The 19,719-nt window shown below is 38.5% G+C and overlaps 1 protein-coding gene across 1 annotated transcript; it reads left to right on the top strand.

The window, feature by feature from the left end:
- Nucleotides 1-777: 777 nt before the first annotated feature.
- LOC139465342 (homeobox protein engrailed-1-B-like) lies at nt 778-17,701 on the top strand. Its single transcript, XM_071247045.1, has 4 exons — nt 778-1,093; nt 11,370-12,166; nt 14,566-14,620; nt 16,885-17,701. The coding sequence occupies exons 1-2, from the start codon at nt 778-780 to the stop codon at nt 11,729-11,731; spliced, it is 678 nt and encodes a 225-aa protein (XP_071103146.1). The 3' UTR covers nt 11,732-12,166; nt 14,566-14,620; nt 16,885-17,701.
- Nucleotides 17,702-19,719: the final 2,018 nt, after the last annotated feature.

Raw genomic sequence — 19,719 nt, forward strand, 5'->3', positions numbered from 1 at the left:
GAAATGAATGATAACAGGAACACCTATTTGCGTAATATATCATATGTGCCATTTTACATAGGATAGCATTGACAGTATTTAACGCAACGATCTATACATATTAATTGAGTAATCTACCATCAAATACAAGCTTATCCTTTCAATTCATGAAAGCAAAACACACACACACACACACACACACACACACACACACACACACAGGCATTCTACATACACCCATGGCTAAGATCCGCCATCCGACGTCCTCTTTGGGTAGACTCGTTCATGTGTTAATATTCTGGCGCCTACAGACACAAACCAGTGTCATTCTTTAACCAAGCTGTTCATATAAATTCACGACTGATTTTTCCAGAAAATCGCCCATCATCCGGTGAACTGGAATTCCATTGCTGAGTATATCAGTCGCTGCCCGTTTGTCAATGTACACTACTTCTGTTGAACGTCATTAAACCCAAGTTTTAAGGAGATTTCAAGCGCGTGAAATCTGTCTGTGGACAAGACCACTGGGTTAATTATTAAACGAGACATTTCGCGGGACACTCGATTTGTTTTCAATTATCGCACTCACTATGTGCATAGCATGAGCACGCGATCTAGAGCACACATTGGTCGAGTCGACACGCCACTCCAACAAAGGCCACGCCCCCAGATAGCGATTTACGACAAGTGTGTTTTTGAGTGTAGATGTCTCGGGTATGAAGTAAGCTCGGTTTGAATGGATGTGTGACAGAGCTCGGTGTGTTATCATCGCCTGTTGAGAAAGATACAGAGACAGACATGGGGGATTCACAACCAAACTGCCACGACAGGGACCATGATTCCGATAGTCAAGGACATGAAATGGCAGTTCAAAATTTAACGAACTTTTCCATTGATGAAATTCTTAAACCAGACTTTGGTGTGAAAAAGTTTACAGTGAGAATAGGGTCGGCGTTTTCGCCAGTGGACTTGAAGAGGCGATCTACCTCCCCATCCCTATCCCCTGCCCCCCGGGAATCAGCTCTACCACCCCCGGGGAAGACGGAGGTGAAGCCAGCTCAAGTGTGGCCTGCTTGGGTATACTGCACAAGATATTCTGATCGACCCTCGTCAGGTAGGCTGGGGACCCTTTACAGTGATAATCAGTCAGGCAGCAAAACATTAAAGTAAAACATTTAGCCATCTATCCTCCATTAGATCTTCTAACTTTGTGTTTGTGAATGTACCGGAATATGTGTTGTGTTATGCAACTTACATGCTAGATTAGATGCATAATTGAAACTGATATATATCTTATTGTAAAGTCATGAAATCCTATTCTTCACATATGCACGTGCAAGTCTAGTCATTTCCAGTCACCATTATTTCGTAACGGTTAATGACAAGGGGGAATATCGATATCTCAGAAATGTAGAATACATCATATATTGTTTGTAGTGTGATGGTATATGATATTGATATTAATACATAGTATTGTGTACCAATATATGTTTCGTGTGTTGTACAGAGATACCAGTATGATTTGTTCTAATGCTCATCTTCTTTCAGTCATACCATTATTTAGTATCAATTCAATCAATACTATTTACAACGTCCTTGAAATATATAACATTTCAGATTATTACTTTTTTTTAATATTTGTGATTTGTATTTCAAATAATCGTTCCGTGTGAAAACTAACACTAATTTATATAACTGAAATGCTTTGAAAGACGTGTGGAACATATATATTAAAATTTGATACCATGTTAATTATTCAGTTCTGCTGGAATCTCGTAAATTCGTTCGAGTGATTTGATACCTCTGATTGTACACAGTCAGTAATTGCATTCAGTGTAAGTGTCATCTGACAAATAACATACAACCAAATAATTGGAATGCAAAGTTACTGTTATTGCAATCTAGTGCTAAAAGCATACGGCAATTATTGCCACGAGAAACTGTTACCTACACTCATAGATGCGAATATACGATCAGTGCTTCCTACAGATATCAAAAACGTCATTTCTCTGCACAAGTTACTGTCGGACACGACGTCATGACGTCATACTTGCCCATTACATGTATATATATATATATATATATATATATATATATATATATATATATATATATATATATATATATGTGTGTGTGTGTGTGTGTGTGTGTGTGTGTGTGTGTGTGTTAGGTTATTACGTTGACGTCTGTCGAGTCTCTGTTAAAAAAATTGAAACATAAAATATAATTCCTATCTTTATGTGTATATTTCGTACAAAAGAATTCTCACCAATGTTGGTAAGCTTTTTATTTTATATAATACACGCTGTTATAATCCATTTAAATGTCATATCGTGGCGTGTGTTTTATGGTTAAGTAATATGTAAGTTTTCTTTCAATAACAGCAATCGCGTTACCCACACTTTCATGACAATATGAATAAAACTTCATGCCTATGTATAACAATATCCTCAACACTGGGAGTTTTTTTCTGTCGTGTTATATAAGCATTATATTAACGACTGTCAACAAGCTAGAGTTTCCAACGCATGCTGCGGCATCATCTCACGTTTCCCATTTCTTCCCCATACCGTTCTGCCATCGCTACATTTTCGACTATTTTATGGTCGTATGTTTGTGTTCCGCCAAAATATCCAATCTTGTTTGCTTGTGTATCTAACAGACGCGCGCAGATACACAGCTTAATTCCCCTGTAGCATGTCTGTTCTCTGCTGAGTCCCTCTTTGTCTCCCGGGGCTGCAGTCAAGAATAAATACACACAACGCAACGCACCAATTGTTAGGGATGTATAAAACAGTTTTATAGAGACAGCATGGTTCGAAATAACCCACTGTGACTAGTTTTGAATTATTGTCATTTCATTTTAAATGCCAGGGATTGCACTATCGTGTAATTTTCAGCTTGAATCCTTTCCCCAAACAAATTGATCTGCCACGTGTGTTGTTTGAACCAATGCGGTTTGATGGAGATGCATGTGATGATCCCTATACGCGCAGTGAACACAGTAGGTTTAGTGGAATCGGAAATGAAACACAAACATAATTCGTTAATCAGCCTATCATATGGATATTTTAGGTAGGAGACAAGATAGTAAATTCGTTATTTTAATATTTAAGTAGGCTAAGGACACCTTCTACTGGGCTGGTGAAATATGACAGTTTGCAAGGTATCAGCCTGAAAGGATACCTCTGAAGGAATCGGATATATTGACTTATGAATCTCTGTACATGAATGCGTATGTGTATCAGTTCAGTGTTGTTTTTTATCTCAAATTTACATCATATAGAATTAAGTAGTTGAAGATATCCATGCAACAACTAGATGAACCAGCTTTTGTTTGATTTATAATGCTACAGTGTGTGTGTGTATATATACAGTGACACAAACAAATCACTTATTCTGTAATCTGCATTTGTTAGACATGTATGATCAGTAAGTTTATTGTACCCTCACCTTACCTTCAACTTCATCTTTTGATGATAAGATCTAGATTTTTGTAGTTTGAAAACAATTCTCCTACAAAGACTATCCCTAGAATTATCCTTAACTCGTTCATCGCCTTTATGAAGTTATAACAGAAAAATAGGTTACCCCTTTGTCTGTTGCTGATGTAGTGAGAGAGAGGGGTGAATGTGTTGCGGGGGTGGAGTGGATGGGGAAGGGAGTAGGGTAGCTACGTTGTGGATGGGGCGTAGGGTAGCGTGTTGAGGGTGGGGCGTCAACAGTGATTTTGCGGGTGGGGCCCAGCGTGGTATTGAGAGGGTGTGCGTGATTAAGGAACCGTTGTTACACCGAGAAGGAGTGGAGCCAGCAACTAGTAGTATTCTTTAATTTACACAACTCGATGTATTATCTGAAAGATGTATAGTCGGATGACTTAGTTGCAGTATTGTTGATAACGCCGAGGTTTCAAGGTTAATTGGACATTCATCATTAATTATTTCGTCTGATTACATGGCCTGACATCACATCTCTGACAAATCTTTCATTTGCAATTATTAAATTACAAAAGTCCCCGTAATCTGCCGTATTGAAGAAAGAAATTAAGACAAGTTAGATGTCTTACATCAACCAATTGTGTTTTTGCTCATGCTATTATCTATTAATCGTTTTTGGCAATAATTATTAATCACAGTAACCTTTGAAAAATAAAATACACATTTTAATTCGTTGTTCTTCTCGGTTGTGAACGATACCCCAGTTTGAAGCATAATCAAAGGGTTTCTGCACTTTATTGTAGATTAAGAAAAGTTGTAACAATGTATTGGCTCAAGACGAATTCTGTCAGGCAAGTATGACGTTCGATTGAGGATTAAAAGATGATATTCAAACGGGACGAAATTTGAAACCCGAATAAGTGAGGGTGTTTTTTTAATATCTGGCGAAGGCACGCTTTGAAAGAAGGCACCGAACCATGCAGCAAGGAGGCGTAACACATCTCATTATAAGGAATAACACAATTAGTGGTCCCTTCTGTGAATGTTTGAAAACGTTACAGAGCTTCGGTGGGCTTTAAGTTCTGAGAGATTAGTTTTATCTTTTTTCGCCCATCGTAATTTTACTGCGTCTAAGACAACCCCACCAGTCAATCACAATTGTTGGCAAAAACATATTTATTTTTTTCAAAATTGTTGATTAACTTGTGATGTTTCTGATTATTTATTAAAATTATGTATTTTTTGTTTTACTGACACAGATAAATTGTTTCTTTACCACTCTTGCTGAAACTATTACATTACGTAGTTCCAATTCCTGCTGTTTCGATTTCAGTAATTCAGTAACATTAAAAAAAAAAAAAAAGAAATATTGCAAAACTATTTCATATCACTCGAAACCATTTCATCAATGCTATTACTTAAACGTAGAATTAGGAATCCACATGAGTGGTCCGAAGGGGCAGAGTTTCTATGTTGTCAAGTTTGAAATAGGAAAATCTGAAACGTTCATGCATACATCAGTACCGAAGTTCTATCGAATGCTATAGCAATGGACTTTGATCGTGTTTCTTCATTCCCAGCAAGGCATATCTATAACAAATCAGCTACACTAACATCGAACACGATGGGCCCTGGTTTAGAAATGCTGCCACATTCATATCCCTGCAAAGAAAAAGTTATTTCCATTCGGTGAATATGATAAAAACGAATACATTATTACTAAAACCAGTTATAAAATCGACACAACTTCTCTGATAACGGAATTCACAGATTCACTTCATTCTCTTTTAGCTACACAATATTCGAGAGAAGTTGATCTTTTACAATTCCACTGAACAATGAACACGTGGAGAACTATTTTGCACGGACAGAAGGGCAACTCTGTGATTAGGAAACTATGCATAATAATAAATAAATGCAAAAACACAAAACTATTTCCATAATCATAAAAATATTCTATATTTTATATAATATACTAAAACCAGAGTCCATTGTACGATTCCAACAACATGTATATGATGAGAATATGTTTCTGAATCACTATCAAATACCAGGGGATGGGGATACTATCAATACAGCCCAAAAGTATGAAGAACGTGTAATAGGGGTGATATCGTTATGCTATGCCTAATGTGAGAGTTGACAATTTCCCTAACTATAACAGAACTCTAGCAAAAGGCGCAGTTAGTGGATATTTTTATAAATACAGTAAATAATCTGCTCAATGAAATTAACAATTCTTATCAATTTAAAAATACAGATAGACAGGCGTATCCAAAATTAACACGGCTAATTGATGGGTGTAATGGCTACCTATTCTTTTAATGGTTTCTGTCAGTTTTGTGAGCGCAGTGGGAGCGGGTGAGTAGTTTGGGGGCATACGTTTATACTACTGGGAATAAGAAGTAATGATACACCAGATCACACACACCTTTTGTCTATGCAACTGAAAAGGCAAATATTTAGCAGAAAATACATTATATGCATTCAAGACACATGTAACAGCGCCTCCAGCAACTGAAAGGGGGCAGAGCAGTAAGACACTAGAGATGCCAATGTACCACGCACTGTGCCCTCGCACCATGTACCCATTGTTGCACCTTTGTTCTTGAGCTTACATTTTATCGCCTCTTCAAAATAGTATTCAAGGTTCTATTTGATTGATGTGAAAGTTGTCGAGTCGGTGGTGTTTATCTGGCACTCCTCATTATTGAAGGTCCATCTTCAGTATGGTATTTCTCGCTGACTACCGCACATATCCAACCACTTAATGAAGAAGTTTTGACACTTTCAAGTCAAATATTTCATTTCAAAACGCCCCTATCCCTCCGTCTCAAGAATGAATGATTTGAAATTGACAAACAATTCAACTGAAGAATCCTGTTATGGAATGGACTTGCGAATGTGTCAATCATTCGTGCATGTCCGTGCTACTCGGAGCGACCTCTAGCGGGAGATTTCTGAGTTGACATGGCGTGCTGCACGTGAGCGTCGTTATCGAGGTTGGGGGTGAAACTGAAGTGGTCGACACACTTAACCCCCCATCCTCAGCGAGACTGATAAAACAATAGAAGATTAGTGTGCGTGTTACCGAGATAAAGGCAGATTTTGACGTGTCAATTTGTGTGTACTTACAAGGTCAGATGACAGTAATACAGACCCTATACAACACAAGGGATTATATCACTCTCAGCATTCCTGTGATACAGACCCTATACCACAGAAAAGAATATATGTTATTAATATAAATATATGATAAACATATCCTCAAATACCTCATAATTGGTTCTGTATCATTTGTGTAGGGCTGTTCCACTTTCGAGGGTAACAGATAACAATTACTGGTGCAATCAGCCTTACCTCATCCCGGTAAAAACTGTATATTATATAAAATATAATTTAATGGAAACGTACTTCCTTCACGTTCATATAATGACAACATACTTCCTTCACATTCATATAATGACAATATACTTCCTTCACATTCATAAAATGACAATATACTTCCTTCACATTCATATAATGACAATATACTTCCTTCGCAATCATATAATGACAACATACTTCCTTCGCAATCATATAATGACAATATGCAACGTAAGATTTTCTTAGTTTTTCTATATTAATTGCAATAAATTTCTAAATTCAAATCGGCGTCAAATCGGCGTCATTATTCCTATAATAATGCGAAGAACACCCACGGGGTTAAACAGTCATCAGTCATTGTATGATAATGACACAACGCTATGAGAAGGGTAGAGTAAATGCCACTATACATTTGTATACGACACGAGGACGTACATAACACTCATCACCATTTCTATAATATAGGCAATATGCAATGTGAGGGCACTTCTATAATATAGACAATATATAATCTATCCTACAACGATGATAAAATGCTACTTTATTTGTTAAGCCTTACTCTTCAGCACTCTTTTGATAATGACAAAATGCTACCATAGACGTCAGATCTCTTCAGCACTCTTTTGATAATGACAAAATGCTACCATAGACGTAAGATCTCTTCAGCACTCTTTGGATAATGACCAAATGCTACCACAGATCATTCAGGTAGTGTTCTGTGCTACTGACCCGTGCACGTTTTATTTTCTTTAAACTCGGTTACACATGCTTCCATTAATCAAGGCCACGTGACTGCAGTAACAGCAATCAGGAGGATAAGGTATCAATCAGTTGGTCATGTTCGACATAAAGATATTCTTGAAAGAGTAGGATAGACGCGGCATTATTCCTAACACAATCACTATTTCAATTTAGTTTACACACATGTCGCGCAGTTGATAGCATTAGACTGAACCAGAGTCGAACATATATAGTGCCACTTTCCAGTCTGGGGATTTAATTCAAACTGTTACCTCTCGTGTGACTTGCACGTGTCTCGTTATTGGATATTTGCATTACCGAGTTTAATTAAAAGTTCACCATTGATTTTATCAATAACTATATCAACATTAGAGCTGGGCGAGTGCTGAATTTATGATACGGTGAGCCACATCACCCTTTTACAGGCCAGGTTACCCCTCTTCCAATTGTCATTTATTGCCGTTGAAATGATTTTATCCACATTAGTGTAATTAATAATTATATAGTTTTTCCTCTAATTAAAGCCTTGGATAGTTTTCTTACGTGTGTCTCTTTATTATTTCACTGTTTATTCATTCAATCCATCAACGTCTATCGTCATCTTATTAATTTGAAACATATTGACAGGTACACTCAGAAATATTGGACTTGTTATATGTATATCCGAGGAGCTATATCACGTTGCACCAAGTGTACGTGCTCTTATTTTTGAAAGAGTCACGCTGTACATCGATTTCATTGCTATATTAACGTTAATTAATCAGAAATAACGTTTGTTTTGCCCCAACTCAACGGCAGTTTGAACCCACGATGTGGACATGTTATAGTCGGAGGCAATAATATACAGTCAATAATCCAAGTTCCAAGTTGTCCGACTCCCCATTGTTCTCGGTGCCTAAGGTTTGGTACCTCACAATCTTTTCACTGACATTGGGAGATCATCATCATCATCATCATCATCATCATCATCATCATCAAAATTGTAATAATAATAGAACATCAAAATTGTAATAATAATAATAATAGAAATCATGACATGTTAATACGTTAACTAAATACAGCGCATGTATTCACACAAATAAAAGAAATGTTTTGTTTTTTATAAAACAAAAAATAACCAGAGTCACACGAATCGATTAATACTAATAGAAGAACTTCAAAAAGTTATTTCATAATGAGAGGAAGAAGCTGAAATATTAACTGTTTAACTATAATATCACCTGCATCCACCGATGTGAAATAGTGTAATAGACAAATATTGTATCACCGTGGTCCATTCTCCACGTCTTCTTTCAAACTGTTCTAATATTGTCATCATAACAGACTTGAGATAAGAGGTTGTGTGAACTTGGAATTAAATAACTTTGGTGTCTTTCTATATTTGTATTGTTGTATTGTATTTTCCTGGACTTATAACGATTGACATCTCACAACAAAACACAAATACATCGATATATAGAAGGGATAAATTCGAAACTGTTAAAATGCGATGTGCAAGTTAATCTATTCTTTTGGCATACCGTAAATTAAAGTGTGCAGTCATCAGTTGGTCTGAGAGGCTAAGGCGTATCTGCGCCAGGAGATGTGTATCAGTACACGTCTACTCATTGCAAATATCTTCTTCTGTTTCCCCGCACGTGGGAAACAGACAGACGCAATCAGAGCATCTTCCGCTCTTGCTTGATTTGATTGTTGACTTCAATCGTCACTAATTATAGTTCATTTAAATCTAAACTAGAACTTGGCCCCAATCGTTGCGATAAGGCGTGTGTTTTAGAGGGCAGACCGAGTCAATACATTCTAATAAAGGCTTGTTAAACGAAGTCTTAAGGGAACTATTACTGTGCCGTTAACTTAATGTTTCCTCCGAGGAGATTAACAAATTGTTTTCGGTCTTGTGGGTGCGGGTAGAATAAATCAAAGTTCACCGCCATAGTTGAGGCAAACCATAGCGTTTGTCCTCCGTCACTTTGGGAAGCCGCTTTGTGTTGTGGTGCTACCGTGTACCAAAGATTAATGGGAACTGCAAAGCAGCCCTGACGTAGGTGTAATTAGAGTCGGTCATATTATAGGCAATCAGAAATAATAGATTAGTCAACTGCTTAGCCTATTAGCCCCCGTCCTGGCTTTAATGACCAAATTAGTTAAGCTGCTCGATTATTAAGTCGCAAGTCGGGCTGAAGACAATCGGAGGAAGTACTACTTTCACACCAACTTATTTCTGTGCGAGACGGGGCGTCGGTTGAGGCCTGAACCGAAGCAAAATTGATGACGATAGGCTGTAATTAAAGCGGTCAATACTGGCGGGACGGTCGTAAACCAGCCCCATTTGTCCACTTGCCTCTCCAATCTGTAGAGACACCTGATTTGGGTACGAGGTGCTAGATTAGCACCCCTTCCCGTAGTCGGGCTTGCAAATCTGGATGGGAAAATTGACTCAGAAAATTAGTCTGACTGCAGCCTTGACGTGAGGTTAATATCGAAGATCAGTTGTCAAGAAAGTACAACGCATGAAAAATGACTAGCTTAGGTAGGGTGTTCTAATTGGCAAGGGTTAATTCCGGGTCACTCTGATGGACGAATCATGTACACTCAGGCCCAAATCGCTGATTATCAAGGCATTATCTCCCCCTGAGAGAGCTTTCATACAGTCTTCCGTCTATTCTACTAATACTTTAAGCAGGTATATCTTCTGACACCGTGTACTGTGTGGATTGTTCCACCAAACACACACTAATGTATTTAGACTGCTTCTACTCCCCCGCGATATCACATTTCCTATGACAGCTCCACTCATTTTTCAACATGTCTGGCTAATAAAGAACTACATTGAGCTTCAGAACAATGTCACATGCAATGTCTAACAATGGAGCTATTATACGTTTGCTTTTGACATATATGCTGGAAAATGAAGTTTGTTCAAGAATGTGGACGTACAAAGGATTCATTTTCCTTCAAAGCAACTTCAGTCATTGAATTAGCACGGGTACGTGTCCCTTTTTGCAATGTTCCCGTTATTACGACCGCGGACACAAGAACAAAGGCGATCTGACGCTGATCTTCGTTGTGACGAGCAAATGTTTTAATCACTAGTCCATCCAACAACCTTCAAAGCAGCTTTGTGAATATGTCTGTAAATAGATTGCAGGCTGAAATGTTTTTTTAGATCAAGAGGTCTTTACTGTCGTAGCGTATTTAACTCAACGGAAACAAAGTCAGTGTTTAGCAAATAGTCTGTTTTACCATCACACTTCCAATTCCAAAGAAGTATTACTGACTTTACTGTTCATTCTAAAATTCTTCTGACATTCCGAGCTGATTATTTTTGCCCTTTAGGGTGTTTGCTCTTCTGCACGACGTTCTTTTCAGAACATGTGGTAATATTTTAGAGTGTGTGAGTTCGGTGTAACGTCGTTGTGAAGGACATTTTAGTTATATCACTTTCTTTTGGAAAGGCTGAAGGTGATACATATCATACAGCACCGTATGGTTCTGACAAACACTTATCAACCCATTATCATAGGATCCTGGTGCAGAAAAGAGGGGTAACATATAGAATGAATTACCGATATGTGCTAAGCAACGCAATAACTGCATTATTAAAGTAATATTTAAATAAACATTAATAGTTTAGTGACATGTTTCCAGCAAATTTAGGATAGAATGAGCATTTGCTAGCTTGCAAACGGAAATTGTTTCGTGGATTATACATTTATGTCAAAAACAAATTAAATATGTAAGTGCAGTCCCTCCCCACCTCCCCAATCATATTACAAAAGGCTGTGCATCCTCCTTTCCATAAAGCTGTATCCGGGCTTGATTGTGCTAATTTTATATTCTTTGAAGGTCCTCGATCCAGGAAGACGAAGAAGCGAGAGAGACAGGAACAGCAACAGCAACAGCAACAGCAGCAACAGCAACAACAAGAGGACAAGCGCCCAAGGACAGCGTTCACAAATGATCAACTCCAACGTCTGAAGAAGGAGTTTGAAGACTGCCGGTATCTCACAGAACAACGGAGAAAAGAACTGGCTTTGTCTCTGTCACTCACGGAAGCTCAAATCAAGATCTGGTTCCAGAACAAACGGGCAAAGATCAAGAAAGCAAGTGGAGTGAAGAATCCTTTAGCATTACATTTAATGGCCCAGGGACTCTATAACCATACTACTATTAGTATGCATGATGAACTTATGGACGTGACGTCATAGCTCTAACCATGACGTCATCATGACGTAAACGAATGAAAGGGTGTGAAAGCGACTGTGATGAAAGTATCGTGTATTATGTTTATTTTCTCGGAACACACTTTTCCTTCTTATCATAAGTAATACTCAGTTGTATGTATGCTTTATACAAACAATAGGCTGGATGGACTTTTCATCCGATAACATCCGCAACTTATATTTTCTGTGAATATCTTGAAACGGTGTTCGATGTTCGATGTCCTGCTTGTGTAGTACGCCTGCTGTGTGCTGTGATGTCACTGGAACTCTCTGTTTCCTAAAGCTGTGCCGACATCAGATCAAAGTTTCGTCACAACATGACGTCATTCACTGACGTCACAAAATGACGTCATTTATGCTATACTACTGGATTCTATACAAGCACGGGTGGCTGTTCCTTGAGCGTCTTCCAATATCAAGGTATGTATATTATACCTTTTCATAAAAATATTTCATGTTCACATTTTTTAAAAACTTCAAATTGTTTCTTTCGGAGACATAGGAGGATTATCATTAAATACAAGCGACAAAACCCATTTCATAATCATACTACTCATTCTGATAAGCGTCACAGTGCAAATACTTGAACTAATCTGGTCGTCATCTTCAGTTGACTCATCGCTGTCCACAATAGCCGTGTGCAGATAGGCCGGTAACACAGATGTGATGTCCTCACGTCTATCACAGATACCTAACGTATTGTCGCATTCTTACATCTAGATAGGGATCTTCTATCACGCCAGGCATTCAATCTGCTATCTTACGAGCATTCATTGCATCCTCATTCATTCGTCAATGATCTGTACAGCGACGATTCAGCTGAATCTAAACTACCGGGTATAAAAAAGTATATACCCTTGTTTGATTGTGGTTAAAATGAAAAAGAAACAAGACATTGTTATTCGATGGTGATGTTTTTAATACGGGTATCATAAGTGTGGTTTGGACTTCAGTTTGTAGTGTTCAGGCTAGCAACGTTTTGATAAAGTTTGTAATTTTTTAGTCCATCCAGTTTTCAGGATCTTTGGATCCTGGGGAATTTATATTGAAACTGAATATCGCAATGATACAATGATAGTAACATCATGTATCAACTGCGTTGAGTTTTGATGTATGTGTTTGTCATGAAACTAACCTGAAGACATGACACTTTTGATGCATAACGACTTTTCTATTGTTTGTAAAGACGTGTCAGGGCTAATGAACGGGCAAGAAGTAGTCCTGAAACGTCCTTGCAAATAGTGAAGTCAATATGCATAAACACGTCGTGTGATCAATGTCCTTGGAAGCTCTATATGCCTGTCAAAGATTGGGAAGCATCCACTATGGACGATATGTTTTCAACCAACGTCAGCCAATAGCTTTGTTGTGAATACGTGTAATACGAGTATAAGTCTCAACTGTCGTGTCCCGAATGTAGCTTTAAAATTCTGTGATTAATGCTCTGTGTACCACATACCTGTCTGCATGTGGTGATGGTACTCATTCATGGTAAGGTTAAACTAAACGATAAAACCGTGAGATTCAGACAATTGCAATATTTTTTAAGTTCATTTAAAGTTGCTTGGATTGCCAACTGTCCCTAGTATTGTACCTCTATAATACATGCGCGTATTCAGAGTCTCCGCACACACGCACAACACCACCACTGAAACACAACACCACTCCCTTTTGAAGCATACTATTCGTTGTTTGTTGTTTAACGCTGCATTCAGCAACATTCGAGCTGTATGACGGCATTCTCAAAATAATCGAGTTTGGGCCAGACAATCCAGTGAGCACCATGAGCATCTATTTACGCAGTTGGGATGCGATACCATGCATCAACTAAGTCAGCGGGCCTGACCGCCCGACCCCGTTAGTCACCTCTTTCGACTCGGATGGGTTGCTGCAGACCTATTGGTAAAACATCTAAATCTAAATCATTTTGACACTAGATTAATATGCCTACTGCCAAACGCAATCTTGTTCCGTATAATGTGCATTGAGCTATCACTTTTTCCGAAACCTTTTCGCACTGATTATACCAGTGTCCAGTATTGAGTATTGCACACATAGCACGTTACACGAGGAAGGTCAGGTAGTATCACATCCTAATTTGGAGATATCTCTGTAGTATCTGTAAGAAATGTACAGATGGCAGGAGATCACACGACGGCGATAACCCTCTGTCACATTGTCATATGTATCAATCAGACTGCACGTATCACACATGCAGTGGATGGCCACGCTGTGACACGGGTCTGCTTCACTGCACGTATAAAGAGGGTCAAGAAATACAAGATAATTTTCACATGATTTTCAACTGCGAATTATTATATCCGCCACGAAGTGGAAGGAGATATAGAAATGGGTGTTGTGCGTCCTTCGTTTCGTTTTCTGAACAGAACTAAAAAAAACATGGGAGATATTTTAACTAAACTTGACACATACATAGATCTAGTGTAAAACTGTGCCTTTTGAAAGTTTGGGATTTTTTAAAAATTCATTTTTCGAAATTCCGTTGAACGACTTTGACTTTGATTGAAAATGTCGTTAGTGCTCCACACAACCGGACATGTCATATCGGCGGGGGATATGAGTATTTCATGCTTCTTATTTATAATAACCAGTGTACGGTATGGGAACTTATAATGAACGGAACAGTGTATACAGTTTAATTAGACACCAACTGTGAACAATTACGGTCATTTGAAATTGTCTGTATATTACAATTGGGATTCTTTCAGTGCATGCACATTCTTAATGTAAATAGATGTACCCAGTTCATAATATTTTGTCAATACGAATTAACATCTCCCTGATTTGTTTGTTTGCAGTGGCACGTTCATCAGCTGTCCCTCGTGCTGCTCGAACCACCAGCCTCCACTGCCGGTATGTGTGCTTGAGTTATCTCTATGGTGTCAAAGCTCCACAGTCTACATGCTTCTGATCACATCTCTTATACCAGCACAGGTATACTATCCTTGTTGTCGATGACGCCACCCTCTTACCATCTATAGGTTTTGTATGGGGTGATGTGAATTTCAGGAATAATCAGCTTGGAAAAGAGTTTTAAATATTACTTTTTTCCAGATTGTTCAGAAATATTGTAGTTCCATATGAAAGCATATTTATTTGATAAATATATTTGATATTAATGCTGAAACAATATGACTAAACTGACGAGTAAAATTAACTTAATTGGTCAGTCAGTTCCTGATGTTGTCTGAAAGCATATTTATTTGATAAACATATATAATATTGATGCTGAAAAATTATGAATAAGCTGACGAGTAAAATAAACTTAATTGGTCAGTCAGTTCCTGATGTTGTGATAAGCTTGTAGAGATTTGACATTTACAATTTAACACTTGACATGTTGAAGTATATAATGTAATGATACAGTGGTTAACATTAAGAAATATATTTCGTGAGTGTCCTATGAGAAACTTGTGGATAGAAACTACAGAATGACGCCATTATTGATATGTGGATATATGTTGCATGAAGGTAACATGTCACTGGCTAGCACGTGGAAATTAACGACGGAATGGTATCATTAATAACAAGTGAAACGTATTGTGTAATGGTACCATGATTGACATGTGTAACTATATTACTTGAGAGTTTCATGGAAATTAGTGACGTGAGTGTACTAAGACAAAGGTGAAATATATCACGCATAAGTAGTATTAATCACATATAGAAATGACTAGTGTTATTTAGTTGTTTCAAGTTTATAAAGTATATGTACAATGCATAGATACAAGTTATATGTATAATGTATGGGTAAAATCAATACTGGGCCGATGGTAGATGCTAGATGTTTATCATTCCCTGGAAATGGGGTGCTGAGTTCGGATGCGGCAGGACACCAGGTACATACACATTGCAATGTTTCCATTGATAACACCATGTCACTGTGTCGGCTGGGGAGCATGTCTCGTGTTGTGGTTGATACATCGCGTTCTCCATGGCCACGCTCTTATCAAACACAGATGATGTACGTGTAGGTTGACATGTTAATACTGATTGTCTTGTCATACACATTTCAATTATGAGAGATAACAGATCTCATCAAGGCTACCAAATAGAAATTGACTCAGACGAAAGCAATACATCTTTACTACTGGTTTGATTGGTTCCTGGGGTGGTGTGGTAGCCTTGTTGTTAAAGCGTTTGTTCATCACGTCGAAGACCTGGGTTCGATTCGCTTGAGTAAAACATGTTGATCTCATTATTGTGTCCACCAAAGTATCATTTTGCCTCAGGTTTTAGAAAACAAACACATGTTACACTCGGTGTCCTGAATAGAAATGGATTTGGGGTACAACAATAATTATTGAGGATGCCAGTCCCTAGTCTGTCCTACAGACCCTGATACAAACATATATCAAATACAGCCCATGCAAGTCTATAATGTTTGGCAAGTCTAGATTACTGCTTTATCAGGAAAATATGAAAATGAAGAGAGTCACAGGGCTCCCTTTTATTATATTTTTACTAAGATGACTGAACAACATTTTTTTCTGTGCGATATGTTCATTTCAGAGACTAGATGTTAGTCTAGGCAGTCCTCTGAATCCCGAATTCTACTACACTGAGAAAAGAGTGCGATTTGTAGTTAAATCACTGATAAATATCGAAAGAATATAATATATAATTTGGACTTTATTTTACGAAAACAGTTATATTTTTGAAATTTGAATCTGCGTACCAAATATGATTTTTGTTCGTCCCGCTTACCACACCGTTGAGCTCGAATAACCCCCAAATAGACCTCGGATCCCTCGTACCAAGCGGGACACAAATTATTGCCTCCTCGTGTCTTGAATGTCCCTACGTGCCTTTTCATGTCTCTGTAACCCGGGGTAGAATAAGTCTTCAGCAACCCATGCTTGCCGTGAAAGGCGACTATGCTTGTCGTAAGAGGCGACAAACGGGATCGGGTGGTCAGGCTCGCTGACGAGGTTGATGCATGTCATCGATCCCAATTGCGTGGATCGATGATCATGCTATCAATCACTAGATTGTCTGGTAGACCACTGCCATATAGCTGGAATATTGCTGAATGCAGCGTTAAACAACAAACAAATAAACAAACAAATCATGTTTCTGTGACGTATGTGCAATGACAGGCTATCATTGTTTTACAGGGATGAGGTACGTCAACCAATGAAGAGGCATCTCCTACACGGTGGTATACCCTGAAGTGACAGTCCGTGACGGGGTAAAGCAAAAGCACCGATTTGGAACCCCAGCGATACACAGAAAAACACACAGGTCTGACCGTTAGTATCCTTGTAAAGCAGGAGTATCGGTATGGGTCACAACATAACAAGGAATCACCCGAGAGTCTAATGAATGTACATACATACCTTACGGAACATGTATTGTGCCACTTTCTTATAATGAATACAATTACTTCCTTCATACAAGTGCTGAACTGTCCATAGTGTAAGAAACGTATGAATGTCTCTGACATGTAAACAATCGGTAATATAGATATAAATAGATTCGAACTCAAAATGGGACAAACGTTGGTTACAGAGACTTTACAGAAACATCATCCAGGTTGCAGATGATGTTAATCCTCGAGTTATGATCACATGCTGTCTTATCAGCACCATGCGGAAGACATAGAATTCAAAACGCTTTCATTGACTTCAAAACTCGTCTCTTCAGGTAACTTTTATGTGCAGCGTGAAGCGCTTCACTGACAACTCATGCCAACTCTCCTTTTCAAAGCAATATAAACAGAACACGTCAACACGTGACCGTGCATTCCCTTGTCAAACGTTTTCTGATCGCACAATGGCGTAATTCACCAAGGATATTTATACCTGAACTTCTACAATGTCAAATGAAAGCAATTTAGGAGATACATATTGGACAAGTGAAAGATTTAATATGATTTACGTATTTCAAAGTAAATCTTTAATGGTTTCGTCAAACATTGCATTTACGTGAAGAGTGACGTCACGTTTGTATAGGCAGTCACGTGCTAGTTGCAGAGTCAACATAACTAATTGTTCGCGCATGTGTTTACCATGTATGCTCCTGAAGTCTGTTTTATGCTTTCATGTGTAACTATTTATTATAGCAAATCTTGTCATTTGAAAAGAATAAACCACCATTTAATGGAGCATCGTTGTTTCTTTACCTATATTTTCTTTAGAAAGATGAGGGAGAACTTATTGTCCATGAAGAGTACCTGATAGAAGGTGTGTTTGTCTTCACGCCGTTTTTAACTGCACTAGAGCAATATCACGGCAGAGGACACCAGATATGGGCTTCACATATTGTAATCATATGGGGATTTGAACCGCGGCCTTAGGCGTTACGAGCAAACGCTTTTACCACGAGTCCACCCTGTACAGAATTTGACCCTACAGAAATACCTTACGTCACAATTGCTGTGACGTAATTATCATTCACGTTTATTTGTGATGAGTGCTCGTCCGTCATCTATCAGCCAGTCCAACAGTTTGGTGTTTAGTGCAGTAGAATCAGCTAATCATACCAACGGTGTTATGAAAAACCCTATTCCGCCACACACTCTTGCCCTATAATTCTTACCAACTCAAGGGTAGTTGTCGTGTTTCCAAACCTCTCTTGGACGTCTGTAGAATTTTCGACTCCAGATTCTCTTGGACATCTGCATTGTTTCCATTTTACCTCTTTGACACCGATTTACCTAGGCACCTGCAATGTTTTCCATTTACTTCATTTACTTACCTGGGCATCTGCGTTATTTCCAACTACCTCTTTGACATTTGTATTATTTCCCACTTACCTGAGCATCTGCAGTGTTTACATCTCCCCATCTGCAGTTTTAGAGACTTTAACGTGCATGTAAGAGACATGTCTTAACACCGACAGACTTCAGCTGTCAAACAGCATTGAGTGTCATGCACTCTTCAGTGTTAGAGACATTTACTTGCATCTAAGAGACATTCTTAACGTCGATAGAACGCAGCTGTCAGGCAGCGTTGAGTGTCATGCATTAAGAAAGCCATTGTCCAAAAGTCTTACTTTAAGAGGAATATTTTCTAAATACTAATGGCTGCATAATATTCTATGACCTTTAAAATGTATCCAGTAGGTGTCATCCTACAAAATACATCGCAAAATGCAACGTTGAAGCCAAACATATTGTTTTAAACAAACGCGAAGTTAAAGCGGAATCGATATACACACATATGACGTTATACAGAGCTGCAATGTTATAAACAGTCGTGACTTTATATGCATCATATATGACAATGTTATACATAAGTAATACATCGTACACACGGTTATGACGTAAGTTGCAATGTTGTACACATCTGACGGCGGTATACACACATTTGACGTTATACAGAGCTGCAATGTTATACACAGTTGTGACTTTATATGCATCTGACGGCGTTATACACAATAATGTCACAACCATCCGACGTTATACGTTGTTGTGTCCTAATGCACAGGCATGATGCTACACGCTTAGTGACGTTATAAACGTGTGACGGTACACACTGCTGTGACGTTATGCGGGGTGGTCGGGTAGCCTAGTGGTTAAAGCGTCCACTCGTCACGCCGAAGACCCGGGTTCGAATCCCGACATGGGTACAATGTGTGAAGCCCATTTCTGGTGTCCCCGCCGTGATATTGCTGGAATATTGCTAAAAGCGGCGTAAAACTAAACTCACTCACTGTGACGGTATGCACAGGTATGTACACTGGTGGCGTCATTCATAGCTGACAGCGCCATGTATAGTTCTGATATTCTTATTCGTTATACGCATTTGTGATGTAATGCACATTTTTTTTTGCGCACACACACACACACACACACACACACACACACACACACACACACGTGCACATCCCTATGTTACTGCAATAATCTGGAACGCGACGTTAAATCCCAATTCACATCACCTGATAGCTGAGACATTATCAGCAGTTGTGACAATCTGCATTATTGTGGTGTTGATATCACGTGATGC

The sequence above is a fragment of the Haliotis cracherodii genome, unplaced genomic scaffold (genome assembly GCF_022045235.1).
Source record: "Haliotis cracherodii isolate W230 unplaced genomic scaffold, xgHalCrac1.p SCAF_18, whole genome shotgun sequence".
In the NCBI taxonomy this organism is placed as follows: domain Eukaryota; kingdom Metazoa; phylum Mollusca; class Gastropoda; order Lepetellida; family Haliotidae; genus Haliotis; species Haliotis cracherodii.